The 22,800-nt window shown below is 43.9% G+C and overlaps 1 protein-coding gene across 3 annotated transcripts in view; it reads right to left on the reverse strand.

Annotated features, from left to right (window-relative positions):
• ITGB5 (integrin subunit beta 5) overlaps positions 1–22,800 on the reverse strand; it is a 135,409-nt gene that overhangs the window by 85,394 nt on the left and 27,215 nt on the right. For all 3 annotated transcript variants that reach the window (XR_002786523.2, XM_010592899.3, XM_064292249.1), the window contains exons 4-5: positions 15,652–15,901; positions 4,256–4,424 (exon numbers count right to left, since the gene is read on the reverse strand). Coding sequence is in view for 2 of the 3 variants with exons in the window: in XM_010592899.3 (XP_010591201.3) it covers positions 4,256–4,424; positions 15,652–15,901 (419 nt within the window). In the remaining variant the exon portion in view is untranslated. The remainder of the gene's footprint in view (positions 1–4,255; positions 4,425–15,651; positions 15,902–22,800) is intronic.

Below are 22,800 nucleotides of genomic sequence, written 5' to 3' on the forward strand. Positions count from 1 at the left end.
CTAAAAAAAATGGAATAAATACCTGCATTGATGACAAAGGCATTCCTTAGCTTTGGAGGCTTTTAAACTGCCTCTCACAGCCAAGTGCCACGCTAGGGGAAAACAGAGCAACTCAAAACTTCCACTCCTCAAAGGCGCATCCACATCAAGATCCTAAATAGGAATGGGTAGTTTTCTTCTTTGTGCCAAGAACAACTTCCCAAGAAACACAGAGAGGCCATAGAGGTGCGATTTCAAGTCAGTCATGTGAATACCCCACACCCCTAAATCCCACAAGTTGGTATCTAACAGTCTGTCCCAGGGAAACCGGAATGAGAATGAAACCAGAACAAAGAGCTCCCTATAGTTGTGAAATGGGCTGCTATCAGCATCATCTCCAAGAGCAAAGGGTCAAGGAAGCAGAGCTTACAAAGCTGCAGGCAGACGGCCCAGGCAACTCCAGCCCTTAGGAGTATATAATAATAGGGGCTTGGATCCAATTCCAGGATATTTCAGGCCTTCTCGCTCTGTTACATTCATTTGCAGGATGAGATATAAATGGAAGAGCCTTTAATCTGGGCAAATCAGGAGGGGCAGAAAAGTCAGTAAACAAGGTAAGGAATGCTTATGACTTAAAAAAACAAACAAGCAAAAAACTATAAAAACCTACCTGCCAGTGAAATAGTTACATATGATATCTGGGATTTGCTTCAAATACTGGGGAACATAGTGGTTGGGAACACAGATGAAACAAGACTGGTCATGAGTTGGTAATGGTTAAAGATGGGTAACAGGTACGTGGGGTTTAATTTTGCTATTCTCTTTACTTCTGCATGTTTAGAAATTTCTAGAATAAAAAAATAGACATGTTCATTGTAGAATTTAGGTAAATATTTTTTAAAAAGTAAAAAACATACATAAACCTATCACCTGAGACAACTACTGACCTCATTGTGGTTTATTTATTTTCAATCTTTTCCCCTCCTTTCCTCTCTCCTGTCCTCCCCTCCCCTCCCTTCTCCTTTTTCTTCCTCTCATTTGTTTGCAAAACAGGATCATACTGTCCACACTGTTTTATAACTTGTTCCCACCCCCCCTCCCCGGTTCATTTTCCTTAAGTATTTTTCAAGTCACCAAATACTCTTTAATGGTACCATTGTTGCACAGTCTTTCACCAATTCAGGCCATGTTGTTGTTGTTAGGTGCCATCGAGTTGGTTCCGACTCATAGCGTCCCTATGCACAACACAACGGAACACTGTCTGGTCCTGAGCCATCCTTACAATCGTTGTTATGCTAGAGCTCATTGTTGCAGCCACTGTGTCAATCCACCTCGTTGAGGGTCTTCCTCTTTTCCGCTGATCCTGTACTCTGCCAAGCATGATGTCCTTCTCCAGGGACTGATCCCTCCTGACAACATGTCCAAAGTATGTAAGACACAGTCTCGCCATCCTTGCTTCTAAGGAGCATTCTGGTTGTACTTCTTCCAAGACAGATTTGTTCGTTCTTTTGGCAGTCCGTGGTATATGCAATATTCTTCGCTAACACCACAATTCAAAAGTGTCAATTCTTCGGTCTTCCTTATTCATTGCCCAGCTTTCACATGCATACGATGTGATTGAAAATACCATGGCTTGGGCCAGGCGCACCTTAGTCTTCAGGGTGACATCTTTGCTCTTCAACACTTTAAAGAGGTCTTTCGTAGCAGATTTACCCAATGCAATGCGTCTTTTGATTTCTTGACTGCTGCTTCCGTGGCTGTTGATTGTGGATCCAAGTAAAATGAAATCCTTGACAACTTCAATCTTTTCCCCATTTATCATGATGTTCCTCATTGGTCCAATTGTGAGGATTTTTGTTTTCGTTATGTTGAGGTGCAATCCATACTGAAGGCTATGGTCTTTGATCTTCATTAGTAAGTGCTTCAAGTCCTCTTCACTTTCAGCAAGCAAGGTTGTGTCATCTGCATAACGCAGGCTGTTAATGAGTCTTCCTCCAGTCCTGATCCCCGGTTCTTCTTCATGTACTCCAGCTTCTCAGATTATTTGCTCAGCATACAGATTGAATGGTCAGGCCATATCTACTTCCAATTTTTTGCTATTATAAGTAATGCAGTGGTGAAGCGGGAAGGACTTTTGTTATAAATTTGTTGTTGTTTTTGTTGTTAGTCACCGAGTTGGCTCCAACTCACGATGACCTTATGTATAACAGAACAAAGCGCTGCCCAGTCCTGTGCCATCTTCATGATACAAACAGGAGAGTTCAAGTGAGAAACAAATTACTAGCCATGTACCCAAACATCAGCTGAAGAGGGAGGGTGCTTGCTCATAGATTGCACATAATTCTAGGCAATTATTAACTTTCTAAGTATTTCCTGTTGCAAAGGCCGAGGTGGGGAATGAGAGAAAACCTCATCAGGCATAATAAGCCTGAAACATGCTCATAAAGTGCCTCCCAGCCAACAATAATTCACACATGAGGTTAAGGCAATGTGCTGAAGAAACCTGCTAGCATCTCCTCTGAAATGCGTGGGTCTTGAAATGCTGTGTCTTCCAAGGTGGAGAATATTTTCATTAGTCTGGGGTGGCTCAGGATGGCTCTCTAGGCATAAGAGTAGATCGAATGGCTTCTCAAAGATCAAGAGGGTGAAAGTGTTCAATTATGTCACTCCAATTTATCTGTTTAAACAGAATATAACTGGACATTGCCTAGGCCTATAACTGGGTTTTTTCTCCAGAGCCTTAAAGATGATCTCTTCCTGTCATAAAAAGGAAATCCGCAAATGAGGGGAATCCTAGTTGCCTGCCAAGATGTGAAATTTGGTTGGATGTCTGTGAAGATAACTCCGCATGCAATCAATATCTATTTTAATTTTTCTTCCTAAAGCAAATTAACAAACTGTCTATTCTGTGAAGCATCTGGAAGATTCAGGGCTGGACACTCCTAGCCATGTTCTGTCAGGCTTCCTTAGGTTGCTAAAAAATATTAGTGACCTCTGAACCCAACAGGTTGGCTCTGGCCAGCAGCTGGGGAACAGCCAGGCCGCAGCCATCCTGGCTAAGGGGCCATTGACTCCTTCCTTTCCAGGCAGGGCCCTAGGAAGCAGAGATGGGCAGAACTGCAAAAGGTCTGAGAAGAGGATGGCAGGAGAAAACACTGTTTTCTTTACATTTTGCCTTCTCCTTAACCCTCTCTGTCTACCATTTTGGTTTTTTATTTCAGAAAAGACAACTGTGGCTCTCTTCTCCTGACAAGGATTGAGTGGAGGGGAAAGGAAAGTTGGTGACATACAGAATACAAGCCCTCTAAGGTTGGAAACTATGTTAGCGGGCAACTGAGTGCTTATCACTCAGTAAATGAATAGCAGCTGCAGACAGGCAGCCTCTCCAAACTGAGTTCTTCTAAGCTCCTTAAGCTTTCTATCCTCCTTAACCAAACAAGAGACTCCCTCACACCCTGCTTACTGCTGAGCCCCCCTCAATTTTTAAGAAAGCGTTTTCAATTGTACATCTTTGATGATGACTACTATGGTAAAATGCTATATGTTGCCCAAAGACTAGAAAGATAAAATTTTTCATGTGTTAGGGTAGACAACTTGTGGTGATTTTTAAGTTTTTATCATTTGTTGTTGTTATTGGGTTGTTTTGCCAACAGAAAATTCTTTTAAGAATAAGTCGTTACCAACCTTTCATTTTATGTATTTTGCTGAGATTGGAAATTCTCAAAGCCTGAGTTCATTTCTGACCTATGTCTATGTCCTCCCTCTGGAGTCATATGTCACAGACAAGCAGGACAAAAACAAATAAACAGGAATGCAACCAAAGACAATAAGCAAGTCTCTCATTTCCAGCCAGATTCCCCAATAAAGCAATGCAGGCAGTATCTTCAAGGTTTGCCATAATCGGGTCATAAAGCTCTACAAGTGTCTATGCATACAGCTTGACATTTGCTTTTCCTTCCCTGAAAAGGGGCAAAAAAGCCAAATGTATAAACATAGAACAGCTGTCTTCTGGCAAAGAGAGTATCCCACTGCACACAGCCACACCCAGAGGCAGACACACACACTGAGCCCAATTCCACCCCGAGCTCCAGCCGATTTGATTGCTGCAGGTTTCTCCAAGATTCCACTGAGCTCACCCTCTGATGTAAGAGTAGACGGGAGCCACAGGCTGGGGTGGATCTAAATCCGTCACCTCCTGCTAGAAGCGCCCACGCCCACGCTGATGGGCTCAACCTTGACCTCCCCACCCAGAGACAGGACCAGAATGGAAAGTTACCTTGCAGACAGCTGCCTGGAGGACTGCGTCAAAGCCCCCCTCTGGGGCATCTCGGTTCCGGGACACCCTCTGTTTCCGTACTTCCTCGTTGAAGCTGTCAACTCTGTCTGTAAGAGGCAGCAGATGGCGGAACCCAAAGGATGGGACGCAGTTTGGAAATAACTTGTAACTGCAGAGAAAGAAGAAGGGAATCACTTCACCATCATTGTCCCTAAATTGCAAATAACCAAGCACTCTGTGCATCACTGAGTGCCTTGAGAGGCAGCTATTATCCAATAAATATTCACCCAGCACCTACCATATGCCCCTGGGACAGGCATTGTAGGAGAATGAAGATAAACACCATAGTTCCTACTCTCCAAACATCAAGTGTTAAACTGCGGGCAAGACAGCATATACCCATTGCTACTGAGTTGACCCAGACTCATGGCAACCCCATGTGTGTCAGAGTAGTAGAATTGTGCTCCAGAGGATTTTTAATGGCTAATTTTTCAGAAGTAGATCAACAGGTCTTTCTTCCAAGGAGCCTCTGGGTGGACCCAAGCCTCCCAACCTTTCAGTTAGCAGCTGAGCATGTCAAATGTTTGCATCACACAAGGACTCCAGGATAAAATATACCAATTACTAAGTGAATGGTATGGATAATTATAATCTGTATTATATACAGGTAATAGTAGGCTATAGTGTTCAGAGGACGACTTCAGGAACGAGCCCTGACGTGGGCCTCGAAAGACATGTAGGACTAGAGACATGGCACAGCCTGAGCAGAGTGGAGGGGAAAGGTTCTCCTGGGCTGAGGAAGGTGGGCATAGTGGGAAGGCAGTGTGAGCAGTTACTCTACGAAACAGACATCTCATATCAACTCATCAATTTCATATCAATGCATCAAATATCAACTCTGGGGCTGTTCAGTGATAAATAACCACGTTATGCCCCCTTCATATCAACCTACTCAGAGGTCACCAGGATGTGAATCCACTAAAAAAAACCCACTGCCGTCGAATCGATTCTGACGCATAGCGACCGTACAGGACAGAGTAGAACTGCCCCATAAAGTTTCCAAGGAGCGCCTGGCGGATTTGAACTGCCAACCTGTTGGTTAGCAGCCATAGCACTTAACCACTACACCACCGGGGCTTCCACCAGGATGTGATCACATGCTAAATGGAACAGAAATGAAGATGTCCTTTCGGCTTCTTCATTCATTTACAAAGATAATAAGTATAAACTTATCAGCTCTCCTGGAGGTAACAGCAATCATATAGAAACTAATCATCTTCAAATGGAAAATACACCTGGAGATTGGGAAAGAAGGGAACATTGCACATCAACAGTAGATTGAGGCCATGTCTTTCTCCTGAAATACTGGGCAATCCCCTCTTCATTCTGCAGAAAACCCACTGCCGTTGAGTCAGTTCCAACTCATAGCGACCCTGTAGCACAGAGGTGAACTGCCCCATAGAGTTTCCAAGGCTGTAATCTTTACAGAAGCAGATTGCCACATCTTTCTCCCATAGAGCGGTTGATGGATTCAAACCACCAATCTTTCAGTTAGCAGCCATGTGCTTAACTGCTGAGCCACTAGGGCTCCCTTCAGTCTGCATACCAAAAAAAAAAAAACTAAACCCAGTGCTGTCGAGTTGATTCCGACTCATAGCGACCCTACAGGACAGGGTAGAACTGCCCCATTGAGTTTCCAAAGAGCGCCTGGCGGATTCGAACTGCCAACCCTTTGGTTAGCAGCCGTAGCACTTAACCACTACGCCTCCAGGGTTTCCCACAGGGGATCCCAAATGGCTCCTCTCCTGGGAGAAAGTAAGGTCCCAATTACAGTTCTAGGAGTTTCAGCCCAATACTTGGTGTCATTATGTAGCTAATGAAATAGGAAGAGAGGCCTTATATTGTTGGGTGAATGGTCCACTAGGGAAACGAGGAATAACAAAAGTGTTCCAGCTAGAGAGAAGCACAGGCAAGAGCCCTGTGGCAGCAGGGAGCACAGAGAGCCCAAGGACAGAGAAGGTCGATGGGGCTACAGTGAAGAGAGTAAAGAGCAAGAACAGGCTAAGGCGCGGCTGGGGAGGCAGGCTGCAGTAGACTGCGCAGGGTCTGCGGCCGTGTTAGGGAAGCCATCTTGCAGACAAAAGATGAAAAATAAACACTGAGAGGCCCAGGGGAAAGGCTTTATAATCCAATTCAAGCCGTTTGCGTGGGAAGGGAAACAGGCTTAGCAACTACTGGGAGGACCCAGCCCAACTGCTGCTGAGCAGCAAGCATCAGTGCAGGTCAGGGCAGGCTCCGCTCCTTCCTGCAGGATGCAATCTTTGGCTTTCTAAGAGACTATTCCATTTCTTCTGGGGGCTGTAGTCCCTGCTCCATCCACCACAGTCACAACAACATAGCACAGGGCCCCCGGCTATAGAATAACAAACCAGCTCTGGACAGAACCAACCCTACTTCCACAACAGCTACGGTTCTCTCTGGACGGGGGAAACAGCTAGAGGCTTCCCCTAACTTGCCTCTCCTCTGTTTCATGCCCTCCTCCTTCTCTAAAATCTTCATGGACACCTTGTGCGCAGACAGACCAGGCTCCTTTTTTAACCAATGCCCGGGGCCACCCAAGCTTTTCATTGCTGTCTCATTTTGTCATAAAGAGAACAGTCATGGAAAATGCATTTCCAGCTTGGGGAGGAGCTGAGCTGAGGCCCCCTCTGTAGCTACTCAACAAACAGACAGACCGAGAAGGAAGTAAACATGCCCGAGCTCGCACGTCCCTCTCTTTCTTCCACCAAGCCCCTACCCTCTATGTGTTGTTCTGGTCCATGATTCAGGACTTCAGGTGTGTGCTTATTGTCATAGGTGGTTGCGATGGTCCAGGAAAAGGAGAGGAGAAACACAATAATTGCTGTTTGATGAAAAAACCGGAAAAGCTATGAAAAGTTCAGTTAAAGCAGGCACTTTTTCCCTATTCCCTTTCGCGCCCTCAAAGAGCAATCAGCTGGTAAATTTGTATAGTGGAAAATTGTCACTCAGTAATTGGGGACTAGAAAATGTGTCTGCCAGGGAGAAGCCTTCATTACAGAAAATTTGTTATAACCAGTCAGAGTCATTTCTTCCTAGGAGGGAAACAGCTTTGTCACACAGACCCTGTGGCTGTCTTGGTAGTCGTGTTGCCAAGACTTTTTTTTTTTTTTTAATTTTTATTGTGCTTTAAGTGAAAGTTTACAAATCAAGTTAGTCTCTCATACAAAAATTTATATACACCTTGTTATATATATATTTTTTTATATACTCCTAGTCGCTCTCCCCCTCTCTCCACCTTCTCTCCACCCTCTATTTTTGTGTCCATTCAGCCAGCTTCTGACCCCCTCTGCCCTCTCGTCTTCCCTCCAGACAGGAGTTGCCCACATAGTCTCATGTGTCTACTTCACCAGTATCATTTCATGACTAGTTATTTAACTGAAGCACCTGGAAGAGCTGACCAGGTGGCTTGAAGTTCTGCATGTTTTGGGGTCTCATGCCAGGAGACCCTCTCACCCTCACCCTAGGGGCTGTGCCTGTATCTGTAGGGCCCTAGTTTGGAGCCATGTACAGAGTTACTAAATTTAGGATTATTAACCAAGAATATAAAAAATAAAATACATATGCTTAAAAGACTCAGGGGAGGGTTTGTGTATAAAAGTGACTCCGACTCGAAGACCACTAGATCTAGGCAAAAACAGAAAACAATTCACACACTTCAGGACAATACTGTGGATTAAGCTGGCATGGAAAGAATTCCCTTCTTACTCTAGATATGTAGAAATGCTGGATAAAATATCATTTAAAAATTGCTTAATATGTAGCCAAGACTAGAAGCTGGAAAGGGAAATCCCAGGGGCGGAAATGAAGAGGAGACGATTCCACAAATGGAGGGACTCAGGAGAAAACTAAGATGTAAGCAGGAGCTCGTCCAAAGAGCAGCCGGAGTACAGGACTTGATGGAGGTCCTAAGGGCCAGGGACAGGATCCTAAGAGGGACAATCACGAACCTCAGGCCTGTGCAACGCTGAGTACTGGAAGAGGACCCTGCCCCATCACTAAAACCAGAAACAGGAAAACTCCAGACACTGGCCTGGGAAAAAGGCAAGGAAGCTTACTATCGCTCCCAGCCATGAGCAAGATGAATCCTGTTAAAATTGTAACCCCGGGCCTGCAGTATGAGCAAGCCTGAATTCTCTACTTTTATGGTGAGGGAGGTGCAACCGTTAAGCGCTCAGCTGCTAACTGAAAGTTTGGTGGTTCAAACCCACCCAATGGCTCTTCAGGAGAAAGACCTGGCAATCTGCTTCCGTTAAGACTACCGTATTTTCCATAAATAATGCACACGGTCTACATTTGTTTGTCAACTGCACCCTCCCCCCATGGGGTATTTTCATTAGTGCCACTACACCAATTTTTTTTTTAATTAGCATAACGCGCTTACAGAAAAACCTTGTAGGGTCGGGGGAGAGGGCATGGTTGGCAAACAAACATAGAAGGTGCACGTTATTTGCATAAAAATATGGTATAACCAAGAAAACCCTATGGGGCAGTTCTACTCTGTCACATGGGGTCACCATGAGTCAGAATCAACTTGACAGCACGCAACAACAACAATGGTGAGGGAACCCCCAGCTAAGAAACTAACAAGAAAGCTAGCCCCACAGTGAAACCTGGAGGATCCTGGCAACAGCAAACATAAACTGCTTTGCAGGGATGCCAGTACCATACGGGTATGTGATCCTCCAATGGAAAACAACCTCTGATGAAGATGAGCTAGTGGAAAAGTTACAAACTCCATGAAGAAACAAACCACCACGAAGGCAGGCCAGGAAACCCAACAAATTAAAGGATCCACAATTCAAGAAACAGTGTTATGGATTGAACTGTGTCCCCCAAAAATATGTGCTGTAAAGCCTAACCTCTATGCCTGTGATTATAACCCCATTTGGGAATGGGTTGTCTTTGTTATGTTAACGAGACAGGGTTAGCATTGTCTTGAGTCAATCTCTTTTGAGATATAAAAGGGATTAAACAAGAAAGCCAAAATGGGGGGAGAGAGACACCAAGCCACATGAAGATCACCGAGGAGCAGAGGCTCAGAAGAGACAAACACCTTCCTCCAGAGCTGACAGAGGGAGAAAGCCATTCCCTAGAGCTGGCACCCTGAATTTGGACTTCTAGCCTCCTAAATGGTGAGAAAATAAATTTCTGTTTGTTAAAGCCACTTATTTGTAGTACTTCTGTTATAGCAGCTCTAGATAACTAGCACACAGAGATAACAGAATGATTTTGAAATATTTTAAGACACGGATATTTAAAACGCTCAAGGAGGTGAAGAACTAGAAATCAAAGGCCAAATTGGGTATTGTAAGTGAAAAAAAAAAAAAAGAAGGCGGGGGGTGGGGACCATTATAAGAAACATATGGGTCTGGAAAAGGACCAAATACAATTTATAGAAATGAAAAAGAGAGTCACTGAAATACAAAAGCAAAGCTTTAACATATGGATTAAACAGCTGAAGAACAAAATTGTAAACTGGAAGCAATTTCCTATCGTACATCTAAGAGAGAAAGAAAGAAATTATGAGAGAAAAATTAAGAAGCACTAAGTTTGGAAGGAGAAGCTCTAACCCATACCTAATAGTGTCAGAAGGAAAATGGAGAGAATAGGAGAGAAGAAACATTCAAAGTGATAATCTCTGTGAACATTCAAGAATGAACGATGTACTCTTAGGTTAAACAGGCAAACCAAGCTCTGAGCAACGTAAATAAAAGCAAATCCAGCCTACATACAACAGAGTGCAGATTATTATAGAATAGGAAAAACACAGAGAAAATATTAAAAGTTTCAGAGAGAAGGAAATTCAGACTGACAGAAGATTTCTTACCATCTACAAGAAATGTCAGAAGATAACAAAATAATACCATTGAGATGGAGAAGGAATAGTATGACTTCTTGGAAAAAAGACAAAAAGAGTAAGAAAAAATACAAAAGATGAAGGATGAGACTTACCTCGCTTGCAAATATTTTTATATGATGTGTGTTTCAACAACAGCCCAATACCTCTAACAAAATAAAATGTTCAGAGGTAGAAATAACACGCCAGATTAATCCTTCAAATCCTGTATCACTGCTTATCATATGGCTCTTCCCACAGAAACTATACAGTCCTACAGCTCAGGATAGTAACTAAACTGGTCTTTAATCTGGTGATTAAACTACTCTACGTCCTGGTATTTTTTCCTCTGGTAGCCCTGGTATGGCTTACCTCAGTTCTGGCATTTCTGATGTATTCTAAGATGGGAAAGTATGAGGCTGCCATTTTTATTCCTTTCCCAGAAACATCTGGAACAAAATGAACATTCCACCTCAGGAGGGCCCTGCACTCTCTTTTCTCTGAGAAGTCCTGCACAGAGGCTAAATCACTCCTCCTACATTGTCATCTCCCTAACACAGCACCACCACAGGAGAGAAAATCCTAACCAAAGGTGCCACAGGAGCTTTAAAAAAAAAAAAACCTGTGGTTTTCCTTTTCTAGGTGGAGGAAAATAACAGCCAAGTATCACAAACAAATATCTACCAAACCAGGCACGGAATACAAACAACTAAGGCAGGCTGCCTGCAAGACAAGAGGGCATGGTAGAGACTGCGGCAGCCGAACAATACATGTACAGGCCCAGTGTTGCGGGATCCACCAATTTTTCAAGAAAAACCTAGAAATCCTGGTTATTTGGGGTCAAATCTTCTGTTTTTTAAATCTTGGTGGCTAATTCCCAGTGTTACTGACACAGAAAGACAAATGGGGAGGTAACTGTCTAAGGGGTACAGAGTTTCTGTTTGGGGTGGTGAAAAAGTTTTGGGGAAATAGAGTAGTGATGTTTGCACAACATGGCGGATACAGCTAAAGCTACTGAAACTACACACAAAAAATTATTAAAATGGCAAATTTTATATTATATGTTATATTCACCCCAATGATTTTTAAAATGGTTTTTCAATATACTGGACCTCACTTTGTAAGATAATAAATAACAAAACAAATAAACGGAAGAAATACAGAAAAACAAATAAAGCCTATCCATAGGCTGGGTCAGGCTCCTGGCTTGCGCTGTTCTCTCCAGGAGCAATGAGGACTCTCCAGGGAGACGGGATGCCATACAAGTTCCACTGCCTGGACATGGGAAATAGGTCTCAGACTGCTCCTGAAGCCAGGGGACTCCCAGATATATTGCTCAGCTTAGAGATGAAAGATTTGCGTGACCTAGACCTGGTGATTCCTTTGAAGCCCCCATTCTCCACTGCATTTCCTGTCTCACCAGCAGCTTTTCAGCGTGCCTTGTCCTCACTGGTCAAGAATTTTCCGGTCTGCAATTGATTACGCCTTCTAGGGCTTAGAGAAGGAAGTCTGAATAAGTAATGTGTCATAACATTGAATATTCAAATGCCGAGTGCCCAAGGCCAGTCCTGCATCCTCTGCCAGTTTCCAAACTGTTAGTGGGCAGCCCTTGGAAAAAGGGAAGTAGAGACCCGCCCACTCTGTCTGGAGACAGGGCCAAGTCAGAGGGCAGAGAGGAAAGGCAACGGATGGAATCATTCTTCCGGATGAACTGAAAAAGGTTTTGGTTAAAACGCTGTTGCTCCTGGTAAGTAGCAAAACTTCACCAATAGGATTGGCATCGGGATTCAGCTCAACAGGGGCTTGCAGTCAGGACCAAAGTAATAAAAAATGCCAACAGCTATAACAAAATGTTTAAGAAAATGTTCTGCATCCCACTTTGGTGAGAAGCGTCTGTGGTCTTAAACGCTAGCAAGCAGCCATCTAAGAGGCATCAATTGGTCTCAACCCACATGGAGCAAAAGAGAATGAAGAACACCAAGGACATAAGGTAAATATGAGCCCAAAAGACAGAAAGGGCCACATAAACAAGAGACTACATCAGCCTGAGACCAGAACTAGATGGTGCCTGGCTACCACGATGATTGCCCTGACAGGGACCACAACAGAGAATTCCTGATGGAGTAGAAGACTAGGATGCAGACCTCAAATTCTTGTAAAAAGACCAGACTTAATGGTTTGACTGAGGCTAAAGGGACCGCAGAGGTCATGGTCCCCAGACCTTCTGTTAGCCCAAGACTGGAACCATTCCCGAAGCCAACTCTTCAGAAAGGGATTGGACTGGACTATAAGAAAATGATACTGGTGAGGAGTGAGCTTCTTGGCTCAAGTAGACACATAAGACTATGTGGGCAGCTCCTATCGGCAGGCAAGATGAGAAGGCAGAGTGGGACGGAAGCTGATTGAATGGATACCGGGAATACGGTGGAGAGGAGGAGTGTGCTGTCTCATTTGGGGGAGAGTAGCTAGGAGAACATGGCAAGGTGTGTATAAGTTTTTGTATGAGAGACTGACTTATTTGTAAGCTTTCACTTAAAGCACAATAAATAAAAAAATAAATTAAAAAAAATGCCATCAGCCATCTGTGGCCAGGAGGAAGCTACACCCAATAATTGATGGCGCAGTGGTTAAGCACTCCGCTGCTAACAGAAAGGTTGGCGGTTCGAACCCACCAGCTGCTCCGTGGGAGAAAGATGTGGCAATCTGCTTCTGTAAAGATTTACAGCGTTGGACATCTTTCTCCATTTGTTGCTCCTCTTGGCAGCAAAACTTTCCCCGAGGATTTCTCTGTATTTGTTGTTTTAATTCTTCTCTTACATCCTTTTTGGCTTTTGCCTCCATCACTCCACAAAAACTGCTCTTGTTAAGACAACTAATGAACTCCATATTGCTAAATCGTCTGGTCAATCGTCAGTCCTCAACTTATCTGTCATCAGCATTTGACACAGTTGATCATTCCGTTCTCCTTGAAACTCTTTCTTCCCCTGACTTCTAGGATGCCACCACGTTCAACTGGCTTTCCTCATATCTCATTGCATGTTCCTTCTCAATACCCTTTGCTGGTTCCTCCACTTCTCCCCAATCTCCTAAAAGTTAGAATACTGAACGCTTGGTCTTTGGTCCTCACCCTTTTTCTAAAAAAAAAAAAAAAAGGCAACGGATGGAATCACTCTTCCGGATGAACCGAAAAAGGTTTTGGTTAAGACGCTGTTGCTCCTGGTAAGTAGCAAAACTTCACCAATAGGATTTGGCATCGGGATTCAGCTCAAAAGGGGCTTGCAGTCAGGACCAAAGTAATAAAAAATGCCAACAGCTCTAACAAAATGTTTAAGAAAACGTCCTGCATCCCACTTTGGTGAGAGGCATCTGTGGTCTTAAGCCTTGGAAATTCTATGGGGCAGCTCTACTCTGTCCTATAGAGTCGCTATGAGTTGGAATCTACTTGACAGCAACAAGTTTGGTTTGGTGTTTCAGTGCCTCTTCACGGTTAAGGAACTTAGAAGCAGCTCATTTGTATTTAAAATTTTTTCTTTCCTCACTATTTTCCTACCACTGTGTCTGTAATTACTGATGCAATTGGTTCTGCCTTCCACCACTCTGGAAAGATAATGTTACCAACCCCTGAGAAGATCTAAGTTAGCTTCTAGGAAAGTATACAGAAGGATCAGGAAGGATTCAGAAGAATATATACCACCACCAGCACAATCAGTACCTCACCCCAACCTCCCAGCCCAACCTAGAGCTGGGATCTGTTAATGCTGCCAAAGATGAATTGTGGGGACAAGCAGGCTCAGGAGCTTAAAAACATCCCATGGACCCTCCAGCTCTGTCTTCACCTTGGTGGTGGCCAAGGAGACCAAGAGTTAAGAATGACACCACAAAGATGGAAGGTGCTCAGATCACTGAGTCACCACTTGAAGGAAAGCAACCCTCATCAGCAAGCAAGAAATAAACATTGTGCTGAGCCACTGAGATTTGGGGACTGTTTGTTACTGCAGCATACATAGCCCAACATTACCCTTAGGCATGTGTCTAGAGGGTGAGGGTAGGGGTAGCATCAGAACAGGTATCATTACTCAGCCTCAGGTCAAGAATTTGTGTTATACTACGATTTGGATGGAAAAATATAGGCATTATGTTTGTGTGACTGCGGACTCTGAAAGTAGCTAACTTGCTAGTTTTCCAGGCCTACTTCCTTACTATTTGTGCAATCGTAGGTGAGTTACTTATTCTCTCCAGGCCTCAGTTTCCTCATCTGTAACATCTGGCTTATGCTTACCTTAGAGACCTCAAAAGGTTGCTAAAAGATTTCAATGAGATAACCCGTATAAAATGCTTAGCACAGTGCCTTACACTTAATAAGCACTTAAGTTTTAGCTACTCCTTGTCTAGTGACTGTTTTGGGGCCTCACTAAAGTTGAATGTAACGATGAGGCAAGAAAAAGTTGGACGTGAATGCTGACTGTGTTCACAGTGCACAATACTGATGTTTAAGGGAACACTTGAAAGAACAGAAAAGAAACAAACCAGCCTTACAGAGGATGAGTTAAGGGGATCGGTAATGTGATTCCTCCACCCCACAGATGTGTACACACAAACATCCCAAGGCTGGCCAGACACGCTTCCTCTTCGTTCTGGCATACAGATAAACTGGCTCCCAGCCTCCTTGCCAGAACTCCGTTCTGTCTGACAGAATTTAAGAGCAGAAGTGGCAAAGGCCACTTCAGTCCCGGTCCATAAGAACCTTCTATGTGTGATTCTCCAGGCATGACGGCCTCAGAAGCCACATGTGGGAGATGGTGGAGCCCAAGATAGAAGGGGCCTGGGTCCCTGAATCAATGCCTGGAGGAGGGATGTCTACTGATCGTGACACCCATATGGACTTAGGTGAGTAAGAAATAAACTTTATCAAGTTCTATCCATCATACACTTTTGGATTTGTTTGCTGCGGCAGTTAGGCAATAATTTGTCCAAAATGTCCAACGGTTGTTAAACGACTTACAATGAAAAAAAAAAAATCATTCATACCATTAAATCACAATGTTTTTATTTAGCTTTGTCAAAGTTATAGTTATTAATGTAAACAACAGGGATAGACTTTTGAATTTATCATTAAGCACCTCAGTTATCCAAGCAAGAGACAAGTTTGAGTGGTTCTGCCTGTTCTTTCCCAGATCACCTGGGGGCTGTCACTTCCTGAAGACATTGTCTACAATCTGTTAACGTGAGAAAACAGTTGTGCAAGTCAAGCAGGAAAATAAATGGGCCATGGCCATGATATCTTTAAGCAACCTTGTGACAGTTCATTTCTTCACAGGCTGTGGAAGAACAGAACTCAGTCATCATTAATCAAATTAAATGCCTAGCTCTGGTCACCCCTTCTAAATAAGCTCCCCTAATTGTTTCTCTGGGCTAAGCCTCCTTGCTGCTCCATTCCCCCAGCCTCAGATACCCAATAGAAGGCCAGCTGGCCACTTACCCAATGCATGGATTGTTCTGGTACCTCGGCGCTGTATAGGAGAAAGGGGAGATGTTCTTGTCTACGAAAGAGCCAAACCCCAATCGGAAATTGCTGGTAAGCTTCCTCATCTCCTCAGCGAGCTTGGTGCCCAGGTTTCGGATGTTGTCCAAGTCATCCTTCATGGACAGGGAGAGGTCCATGAGGTAGTACAAGTCCACAGGATAATCCTCCACTTGTCGAACCTGCAGCTGAAAGGTAGTCTTGTCACCTGTGCCAACAGATAGGTCATGCATATTAGGGGTCATGCAATTTTGAGAGGGTTGAGGGGATGGATTTTACTTTCAAAGCTAGTCTACCTCTTACTTTTTTTTAGCGATCGTATGCCTTTCAGAGGGAAATACAGTGAATGACGTGAATACAGGTGCTGAGGGTGAAGCTCTAGGTTCTCCTTCGTAAACACTTGGCTGGGCAAAGAAATTCTTTAATAACCAGGCTCTTTAGTTCTTAGAGGTGTTCTGTTTTCTTAGCAAAAAGGGCCTTTGGGTAATTGGTAGACAGTGACGCAGAAAGTTCCACGGATACAAAGTGGGTGGAGAGTAGCCAACCAACCACATACCAACTCCAAGAAAGGATCAGCCAAGATGGGAATGTGGCTGGGAGGAGATTGCTAAGATGAGTGTGAAATAGTAAACAGGGAGAAAACTAGCAAAAGGAAAGTGCAGCCATGGGTAAGTGAGAATTGAGGTAGGGAGGAGAGAAGGATATCAAAAACACCTATTCTTCTGCCACATCACCTGTTTCTATTTCCTTACCCATTTATCAGACACCAGTATTTAGTTTTCAGGCATATTTGACCATTTGGGGATATCTCAGGCCAATTTGTTATCATTAGAAATGAATTATAGGTATAAATATAGGAAGATGAGTTTCAAATTTTATCCTTATTTAAAAAAAAAGTAAGAAAGAGAAAAGAAAAAAAAAAACACAAATTTATCTACCAGCTACAAGAAAGAGAAAATAATCTTTGGTTCTGTGGCAAGATACCCAGTGGGTAGAGGAAATGGGGATTAATTCAGAGGAAGAGAACAAAGAGAAAAGGCAGTGTCTGGGAGGCGTGGCCTCTGCTAGCTTTCACTCCAGAGGTCACAGAGAGGCCCAAGGCAGGGCAATAACTGGAGCACACAGACCAGGAAATGACCCTTAAATCATTTCATAATCTAAAAACAAATCATTTAGAACTAATTTCAAGGCTCAAAAATCACACCAGGTAATTTTATCTGCTCTTGAGTTCACTGAATGCCTTCCGGGGGTACCAAGAGATGTCCTATTTATCCAGAGTAGAACTGTCCACGCCCATTTGAAATCTGGATGCCCTCTTTGTGTTTCGAGATGCAATAGCAAAGACAGCCTCACTCCTGCCCAAGGGGTCCACACCTGATCTGCCTGCAGCCAGGACTTGAAGCAACCAACCTCTCACCTCAAGCTGACAACCAGCAAGCTGAAGCCTTCTGGAGCCTGCAGGATAGAGCAACCAACCTATCACCTCAAGTTGAAAACCAGCAAGCTGAAGCCTTCTGGAGCTTACAAGACAGGGAACACAATCCTCTATGCTCCTTTCCTCCTCCCCGCATTTTATTAACTAGACCATGAAGAATCAAATGACTAAAAGATTTCAGTCCAAGTTCTACCTCTGTCACTCCACTAGGTGTGAAATCTGAGCCTCAGTTTCCTTAAACATACCAGCTGCCATCAAGCCGACTCCGGCTCATAACATATGTGCCAAAACAGAACTGTGCTCCATAGGGTGTTCGATGGCTGATTGTTCGGGAGTGGATCACCGGCCCTATACTCCAAGGTGCCTCTGGGGGGACTCAAACTTCCAACCTCTTGGTTAGCAGCCAAGCACATTCACCATTTGCCACGCCCAGGGACCCCTCCTTAAATGTTAAATGGAAATAATGACAACAACCACACTGGAAGGATTGTTTAGGGTTACGATGTGCTCCTTGGGAGAGAAGAGTTTTATAAGCAGTAAAGCCTACACAAATGAAGTATGGTTGTTATAATTATTGTCTGTAGCCTAAGTGACAGCTCCAAGTCTCCGTCCCCTGACTTGTCTCTACACATCCCGTGTTTGTTGCCTCAAGGCTGGTGCTGTTTGAGTTGCCAGTTGGTATGGGCTTATTTTTAAAAACCATCAGAGTCTGACTCAAACAGGAATGCTGGAGATTTCTTCCAGAATGTATTCCGACTGCTGTAGAATCTGTATCTGGCTCCCATCAGACAGACAAGAGCAGGTCCCTCCACAGGGCTCCTCCCAGCCTTGGATGCCACATCACACAGGGGTGGGAGTAGGGAGGTGAGAGGAGTTGGGGGAGGGGAGGCCCCACCTTGACCCTTGCAAACTGACAGACAACAGACTTAGACAACAGGCTTTAAACGGTAGAGTCTCCAAGGGTAGAGTCTGCAATTGCATCCTCTCTGTCCAATACCACAGCCTCTTGAAAGGCCTTTTGCATGTCTCGTTGCCTGTCCCCTTCTTCCCAAGCTCCCAACTACCCTCTCTTTTACCCAGAATCCACTTCCACCTTTTTATGTATGGGTTATGAGTAAGTAACAGACAGGTATTTTATGACCAGGAAATGGGGAAGTGGCTGGGAGGTACCCATGCGGAGGGAAGGGGCCACTGGACTTGGAGATGGGAGAGTTGGGTTGGAACCCAGACCTTGACACCAAAGACTCGGGGGACCTCAGGCTCCTTTAAACTTGCTGCTCAGTTTCTGCATCCATAAAATGTGGAGGATGTTAATTACTGCAGTTGCTAAGTGAAATAATGTGCAGAAACACTATAAAAGCTCCTAGGCAAGGAAAACTTTGACCTCAGTTCCCCCAAAATTAATTATTAAAGCAACTTCCTGTGGGGATAAAAAGAGAGACAGAAAATTCTGCCACAGACTTGAGTTTGAATGGCTACAGCCTTGGGCATTAAATTTAACTCCACATTTTCCAGACACAAAGGTAAAGAGGGAAACAAGATATGATAGATAGGTCTCTTTGTTTCCTAAAAGCGACAGGGTATCTGAAGTGAGAAATTTCTTGGCATTAAATTCTAAGAGACATTGATCAGGAAGAAAACGCAAGAGAGCATCTGGGGTCTTAAAAGCCTGCAAGCGGCCATCTAAGATACATTTACTGGTCCCATCCCACCTGCAGCAAAGGAGAATGAAGAAAACCAAAGACATAAGGGAAGTATTAGCCCAAAGGACTAAAGGACCACATGAACCAGAGACTCCATCAGTCTGAGACCAGAAGAACTAGATGGTGCCCAGCTACCACCGATGACCACCTTGACAGGGATCACAACAGAGAATCCTGGATAGAGGGGAAGAAAAATGTAGAACAGAATTCAAATTCAAGTGAAAAGACCAGACTTATTGGTCAGACAGAGACTGGAGGAACCCCCAAAACTGTGGCCCCCGGACGCTCTGCTAGCCCAGAACTGAAAATATTCCCAAGGCCCACTTTTCAAATATTAGGCAGGCCTATAAAACAAACAATAACACAGGTGAGGAATGTGCTTCTTAGCTCAATCAAGCATAAGAGACCAAATGGGCAGCTCCTGTCCAAGAGGAGGATGAGAAGGCAGGAAGGGACAGAAACTGGACAAATGGACCAGGGACTCTGGGGTGGAAAAGGGGAGCATGCTGTCACATTGTGGGGATTGCAACCAATGTCACAAAACAATATGTGTATAAATTTTTGAATGAGAAATTAACTTGAGCTGTATACTTTCACCGAAAGCACAATTAAAAATGAATAAATAAAAAAGAAAATGCAAGTGAGCCCACGCCCATGCACCTCCTCACAGGGAAGCTACAAATGTTAAAAAGAAAATATTTCCTTCAGTTTTCCAGAAAGATGGGGGCATAAGAAAAAGAGTAATGTCCTTAGTGTTCCTAATGAGTGTTTATGGCTACCTCAAATATGCTTGATTTTAAATACCACAAACTCCCTCATGGGCCTTGGCAAGATTTTAGAGGGCTTAACATCCCTGGACGATTCCCAGAGTAGGCGTTAAGCTACCAGTGTGCCAACTCCCCATCAAGGGAGGTGCTTCCGAAGACAGCAGGCAGGAGGTGAAGCTGTTGCTGGGTGCGAAGTGACAAGGGCTGGGCCACATTTTTCACTTCTCGGACCACGAACACTCCTCTGTTGGATCTCTTTCCCAGCCACACTGCTCTCCAGCACTACCTGGGACTTTAAAGCAGGCCCCGCCACCTATGTGTCCAGCGGAGCACAAAGCCCTTCTAGCTTTCACCATCAGTGCCTGGGCTGTGCCTCTCTCTAGGGACCAAGCCTTCCTACCCGCCCAGGTTTGTTGTGTGGCCCCCACTTCCCTCCCTCACCACATAGGATTCAGTGATCCTCCCAGCCATGGGAGCCTCATCTCCTGTGGGATGCATCCTTTCTTTCTGGGGCCATTCCAGGTAATCCCTCCCTGAGAACCAGTGGGAGGATCAGAGAAATGGGATAAAGCCAACTCAGAAGCAAAGCTGATTTCCTCACACCTGTAAGGATTATGCTACTCCCACAAGCAGGCCCTCTCACAGCCTTCTGGGTTTTCCTGTTTCAAAAGCACCCAGCCCCATCTGTCATTTGAGCAGAATTCTTGCCACTCTACAATTCAAAAGTGAAGTTTTCTCTTAAACTATCAAAAACTGTATGTTTTCTCACCGCAATCAAATATCAGTCAACATTCTATCTGATAGATATTTTTAAAGTCGCCTCCTTTCTGCCCTCCCTCTAAAAAAAAAGAAAAGCTAAGGACATATATCAGTTTGTCAGACATTTCTAGAGAGATGAGATAGAGAACCTCATCAACAGTTTGTTTTTTTAGGAAGATTGATTTTTGTTCAACCGTTAAGACAAAGTAGTAACACAACAGAAAAAGAATCTTAGCATCCCAAAATGAATGTGAGTGGTTTGATCTGCCAGAATTACCCTTCTGAGCTACAAAGGGAAAGGGAAATGTAAAAATCAGCTATAACGTAACAGGATTACAGGTGAATGGGGAACTAGGCCCCAGTGCATCCTTGTAAGATGATGGATGACCTAGCTCTTCGGTTCACTGCAGCAGAAGGTAATTGGTATCTCACAGTTAAATCTAGACCTAGAGCCACAAAATTGCCTCACTGGTCTAGGACAAGGCCACACCACTGCACTCACTCCCCACCTCAGAATTCTGACTGGTGACAATGGCTTGAGGGACGAGCCATCTAAAGACGCAGTTGGCCTCCATTCTGCTGTTGAGTTGATTCTGACTCACGGCGCCCCGTGTATGTCAGAGGACTGTGCTCCTTAGGGTTTTCGATGGCATGTTAACCATCTACACCACCCAAGGACTACCTCCAAATCTTGTTGTTGTTGTGTGCTGCCGACTCACAGTGACTCTATGTAAGAGTAGAACTGCCCCCACAGGGTTTCCAGACTGTAATCTTTATGGGAGCAGATTGCCAGGTCTTTCTCCCACAGAGCCGCTGGGTGGGTTTGAACCACTGAACCTTTCAGTTAGCAGCCCAGTGCTTAACCATTGAGCCACCAGTGCTCTTCTCCAAACATTAGGGCTGTACATTCTTGGTTTCTTTTAAAATACCCCTTATCCATCCGCCATCAAAAGTTTTTTCCTGATCTTCGTAATCATGTACCTAAGCCAGATAACTAGCACTTCCAAAGTAGGACCTGGGAGGAGAGAGAAGCGTAGATACGGTATAAAGAGAAAACCCATATTAAAAGCAACCAATCACCAGTAGTTTAATAGTATTGAACCAACATCATTTTCCTGGTTTGACAATGTATTATGGCTATGTAGGAAACCCTGGTGGCGTACTGGTTAAGAGCTACGACTGCTAACCAAAAGGTCGGCAGTTTGAATCCACCAGGTGCTCCTTGGAAGCTCTATGGGGCAGTTCCACTCTGTCCTATAGGGTTCTTATGAGTCAGAATCAACTCGACAGCAACAGGTTTGGGGTTTCTTTTTTTTTTTATGGTTATGTAAGATGTTATCATTGGGGACAGTTGGGTAAATGGCACCCGGGGACAGAATTATCTCTGTATTAATTTTCTAACTTCTTGTGAGTCTGAAATTATTTCAAAATAAAAAGTTTAAGATGAACAGAAAAAGGTACCAATCAGGGTCATTTTTTTTTTAAGAGGCTAAGGGGTTGGGGCAAACAAGGACTTAAATAAACCCTTTCTAATCACCCCAATGCTGCAAAATCTCCTTTAGCTTCTCACCATCTCAATAAACTTTATTCTAAAAAGTTTTATTCTAAAGTTTATGGCCTTTCTTAAGGATTTCAAGGCCTTTGTTAGAGAATTTTTTTAAGGTTCTTATCCTGACATAGCGTTTCCAGTTTTGGAAGTGGAATGGAAAACATGATCTTGTGTTTATACAAAACCTTGCCTAAAGGAGAGGGTAATTTTTCTTTTATGCTCCAGTCTTTATTCTGAAACAAATAACTTTGCCATCGTGACGTGTCTCTCATATCGTGCTGAGGCTTGTCCTTGATTAGTCTGGTAAGACAGGCAAAATGTTACTTGTCACTCAACAAATATCTATTATGAGGTGCTGAGCAGGAGACATAAAAGCATTCGGAAAAATATAAAATGGAAAAAGCCAATCACTACATACCTGAAAGCCTTCCCAAGAGTTAGGGGGGAACTGACTCAAGGCAAATATGCATATAGTTAACTGGGAATTTGGTTAGCTACAACGTGTCATTCCTCCCATCGCCCCCGCTCAAAGAAATAAATTTCTGGAGTTTGCTTGTACTTGTTTTTATAGATGTTAAGATTATATTTCTCAAATTTCTAAGAGGCACCAATGGATTCAAGCTTTTTTATACTTGGGAAACACATTTACAACAGTTCTAGGCCTTAAAATTTCATCAAATTCCCTTTGAGTCTTCATCTCCACAGACTGGAACACCTCACGGTTTGGGTGTGTCTTCACGAGGCAGCTAGCTCATCCATCACCTAGACCTTCTGGGAGTGGTCTCTCCAGCACCACACCTTCCACAGAACCGAGCTACGCTGGGCAACAGCACTATGATTTCACATAAACAGGGGATCACGTTTTCCATTTTATTTCCAATACTGGAAGCTGTA

Source organism: Loxodonta africana, chromosome 1 (assembly GCF_030014295.1).
Source record: "Loxodonta africana isolate mLoxAfr1 chromosome 1, mLoxAfr1.hap2, whole genome shotgun sequence".
In the NCBI taxonomy this organism is placed as follows: Eukaryota; Metazoa; Chordata; class Mammalia; order Proboscidea; family Elephantidae; genus Loxodonta; species Loxodonta africana.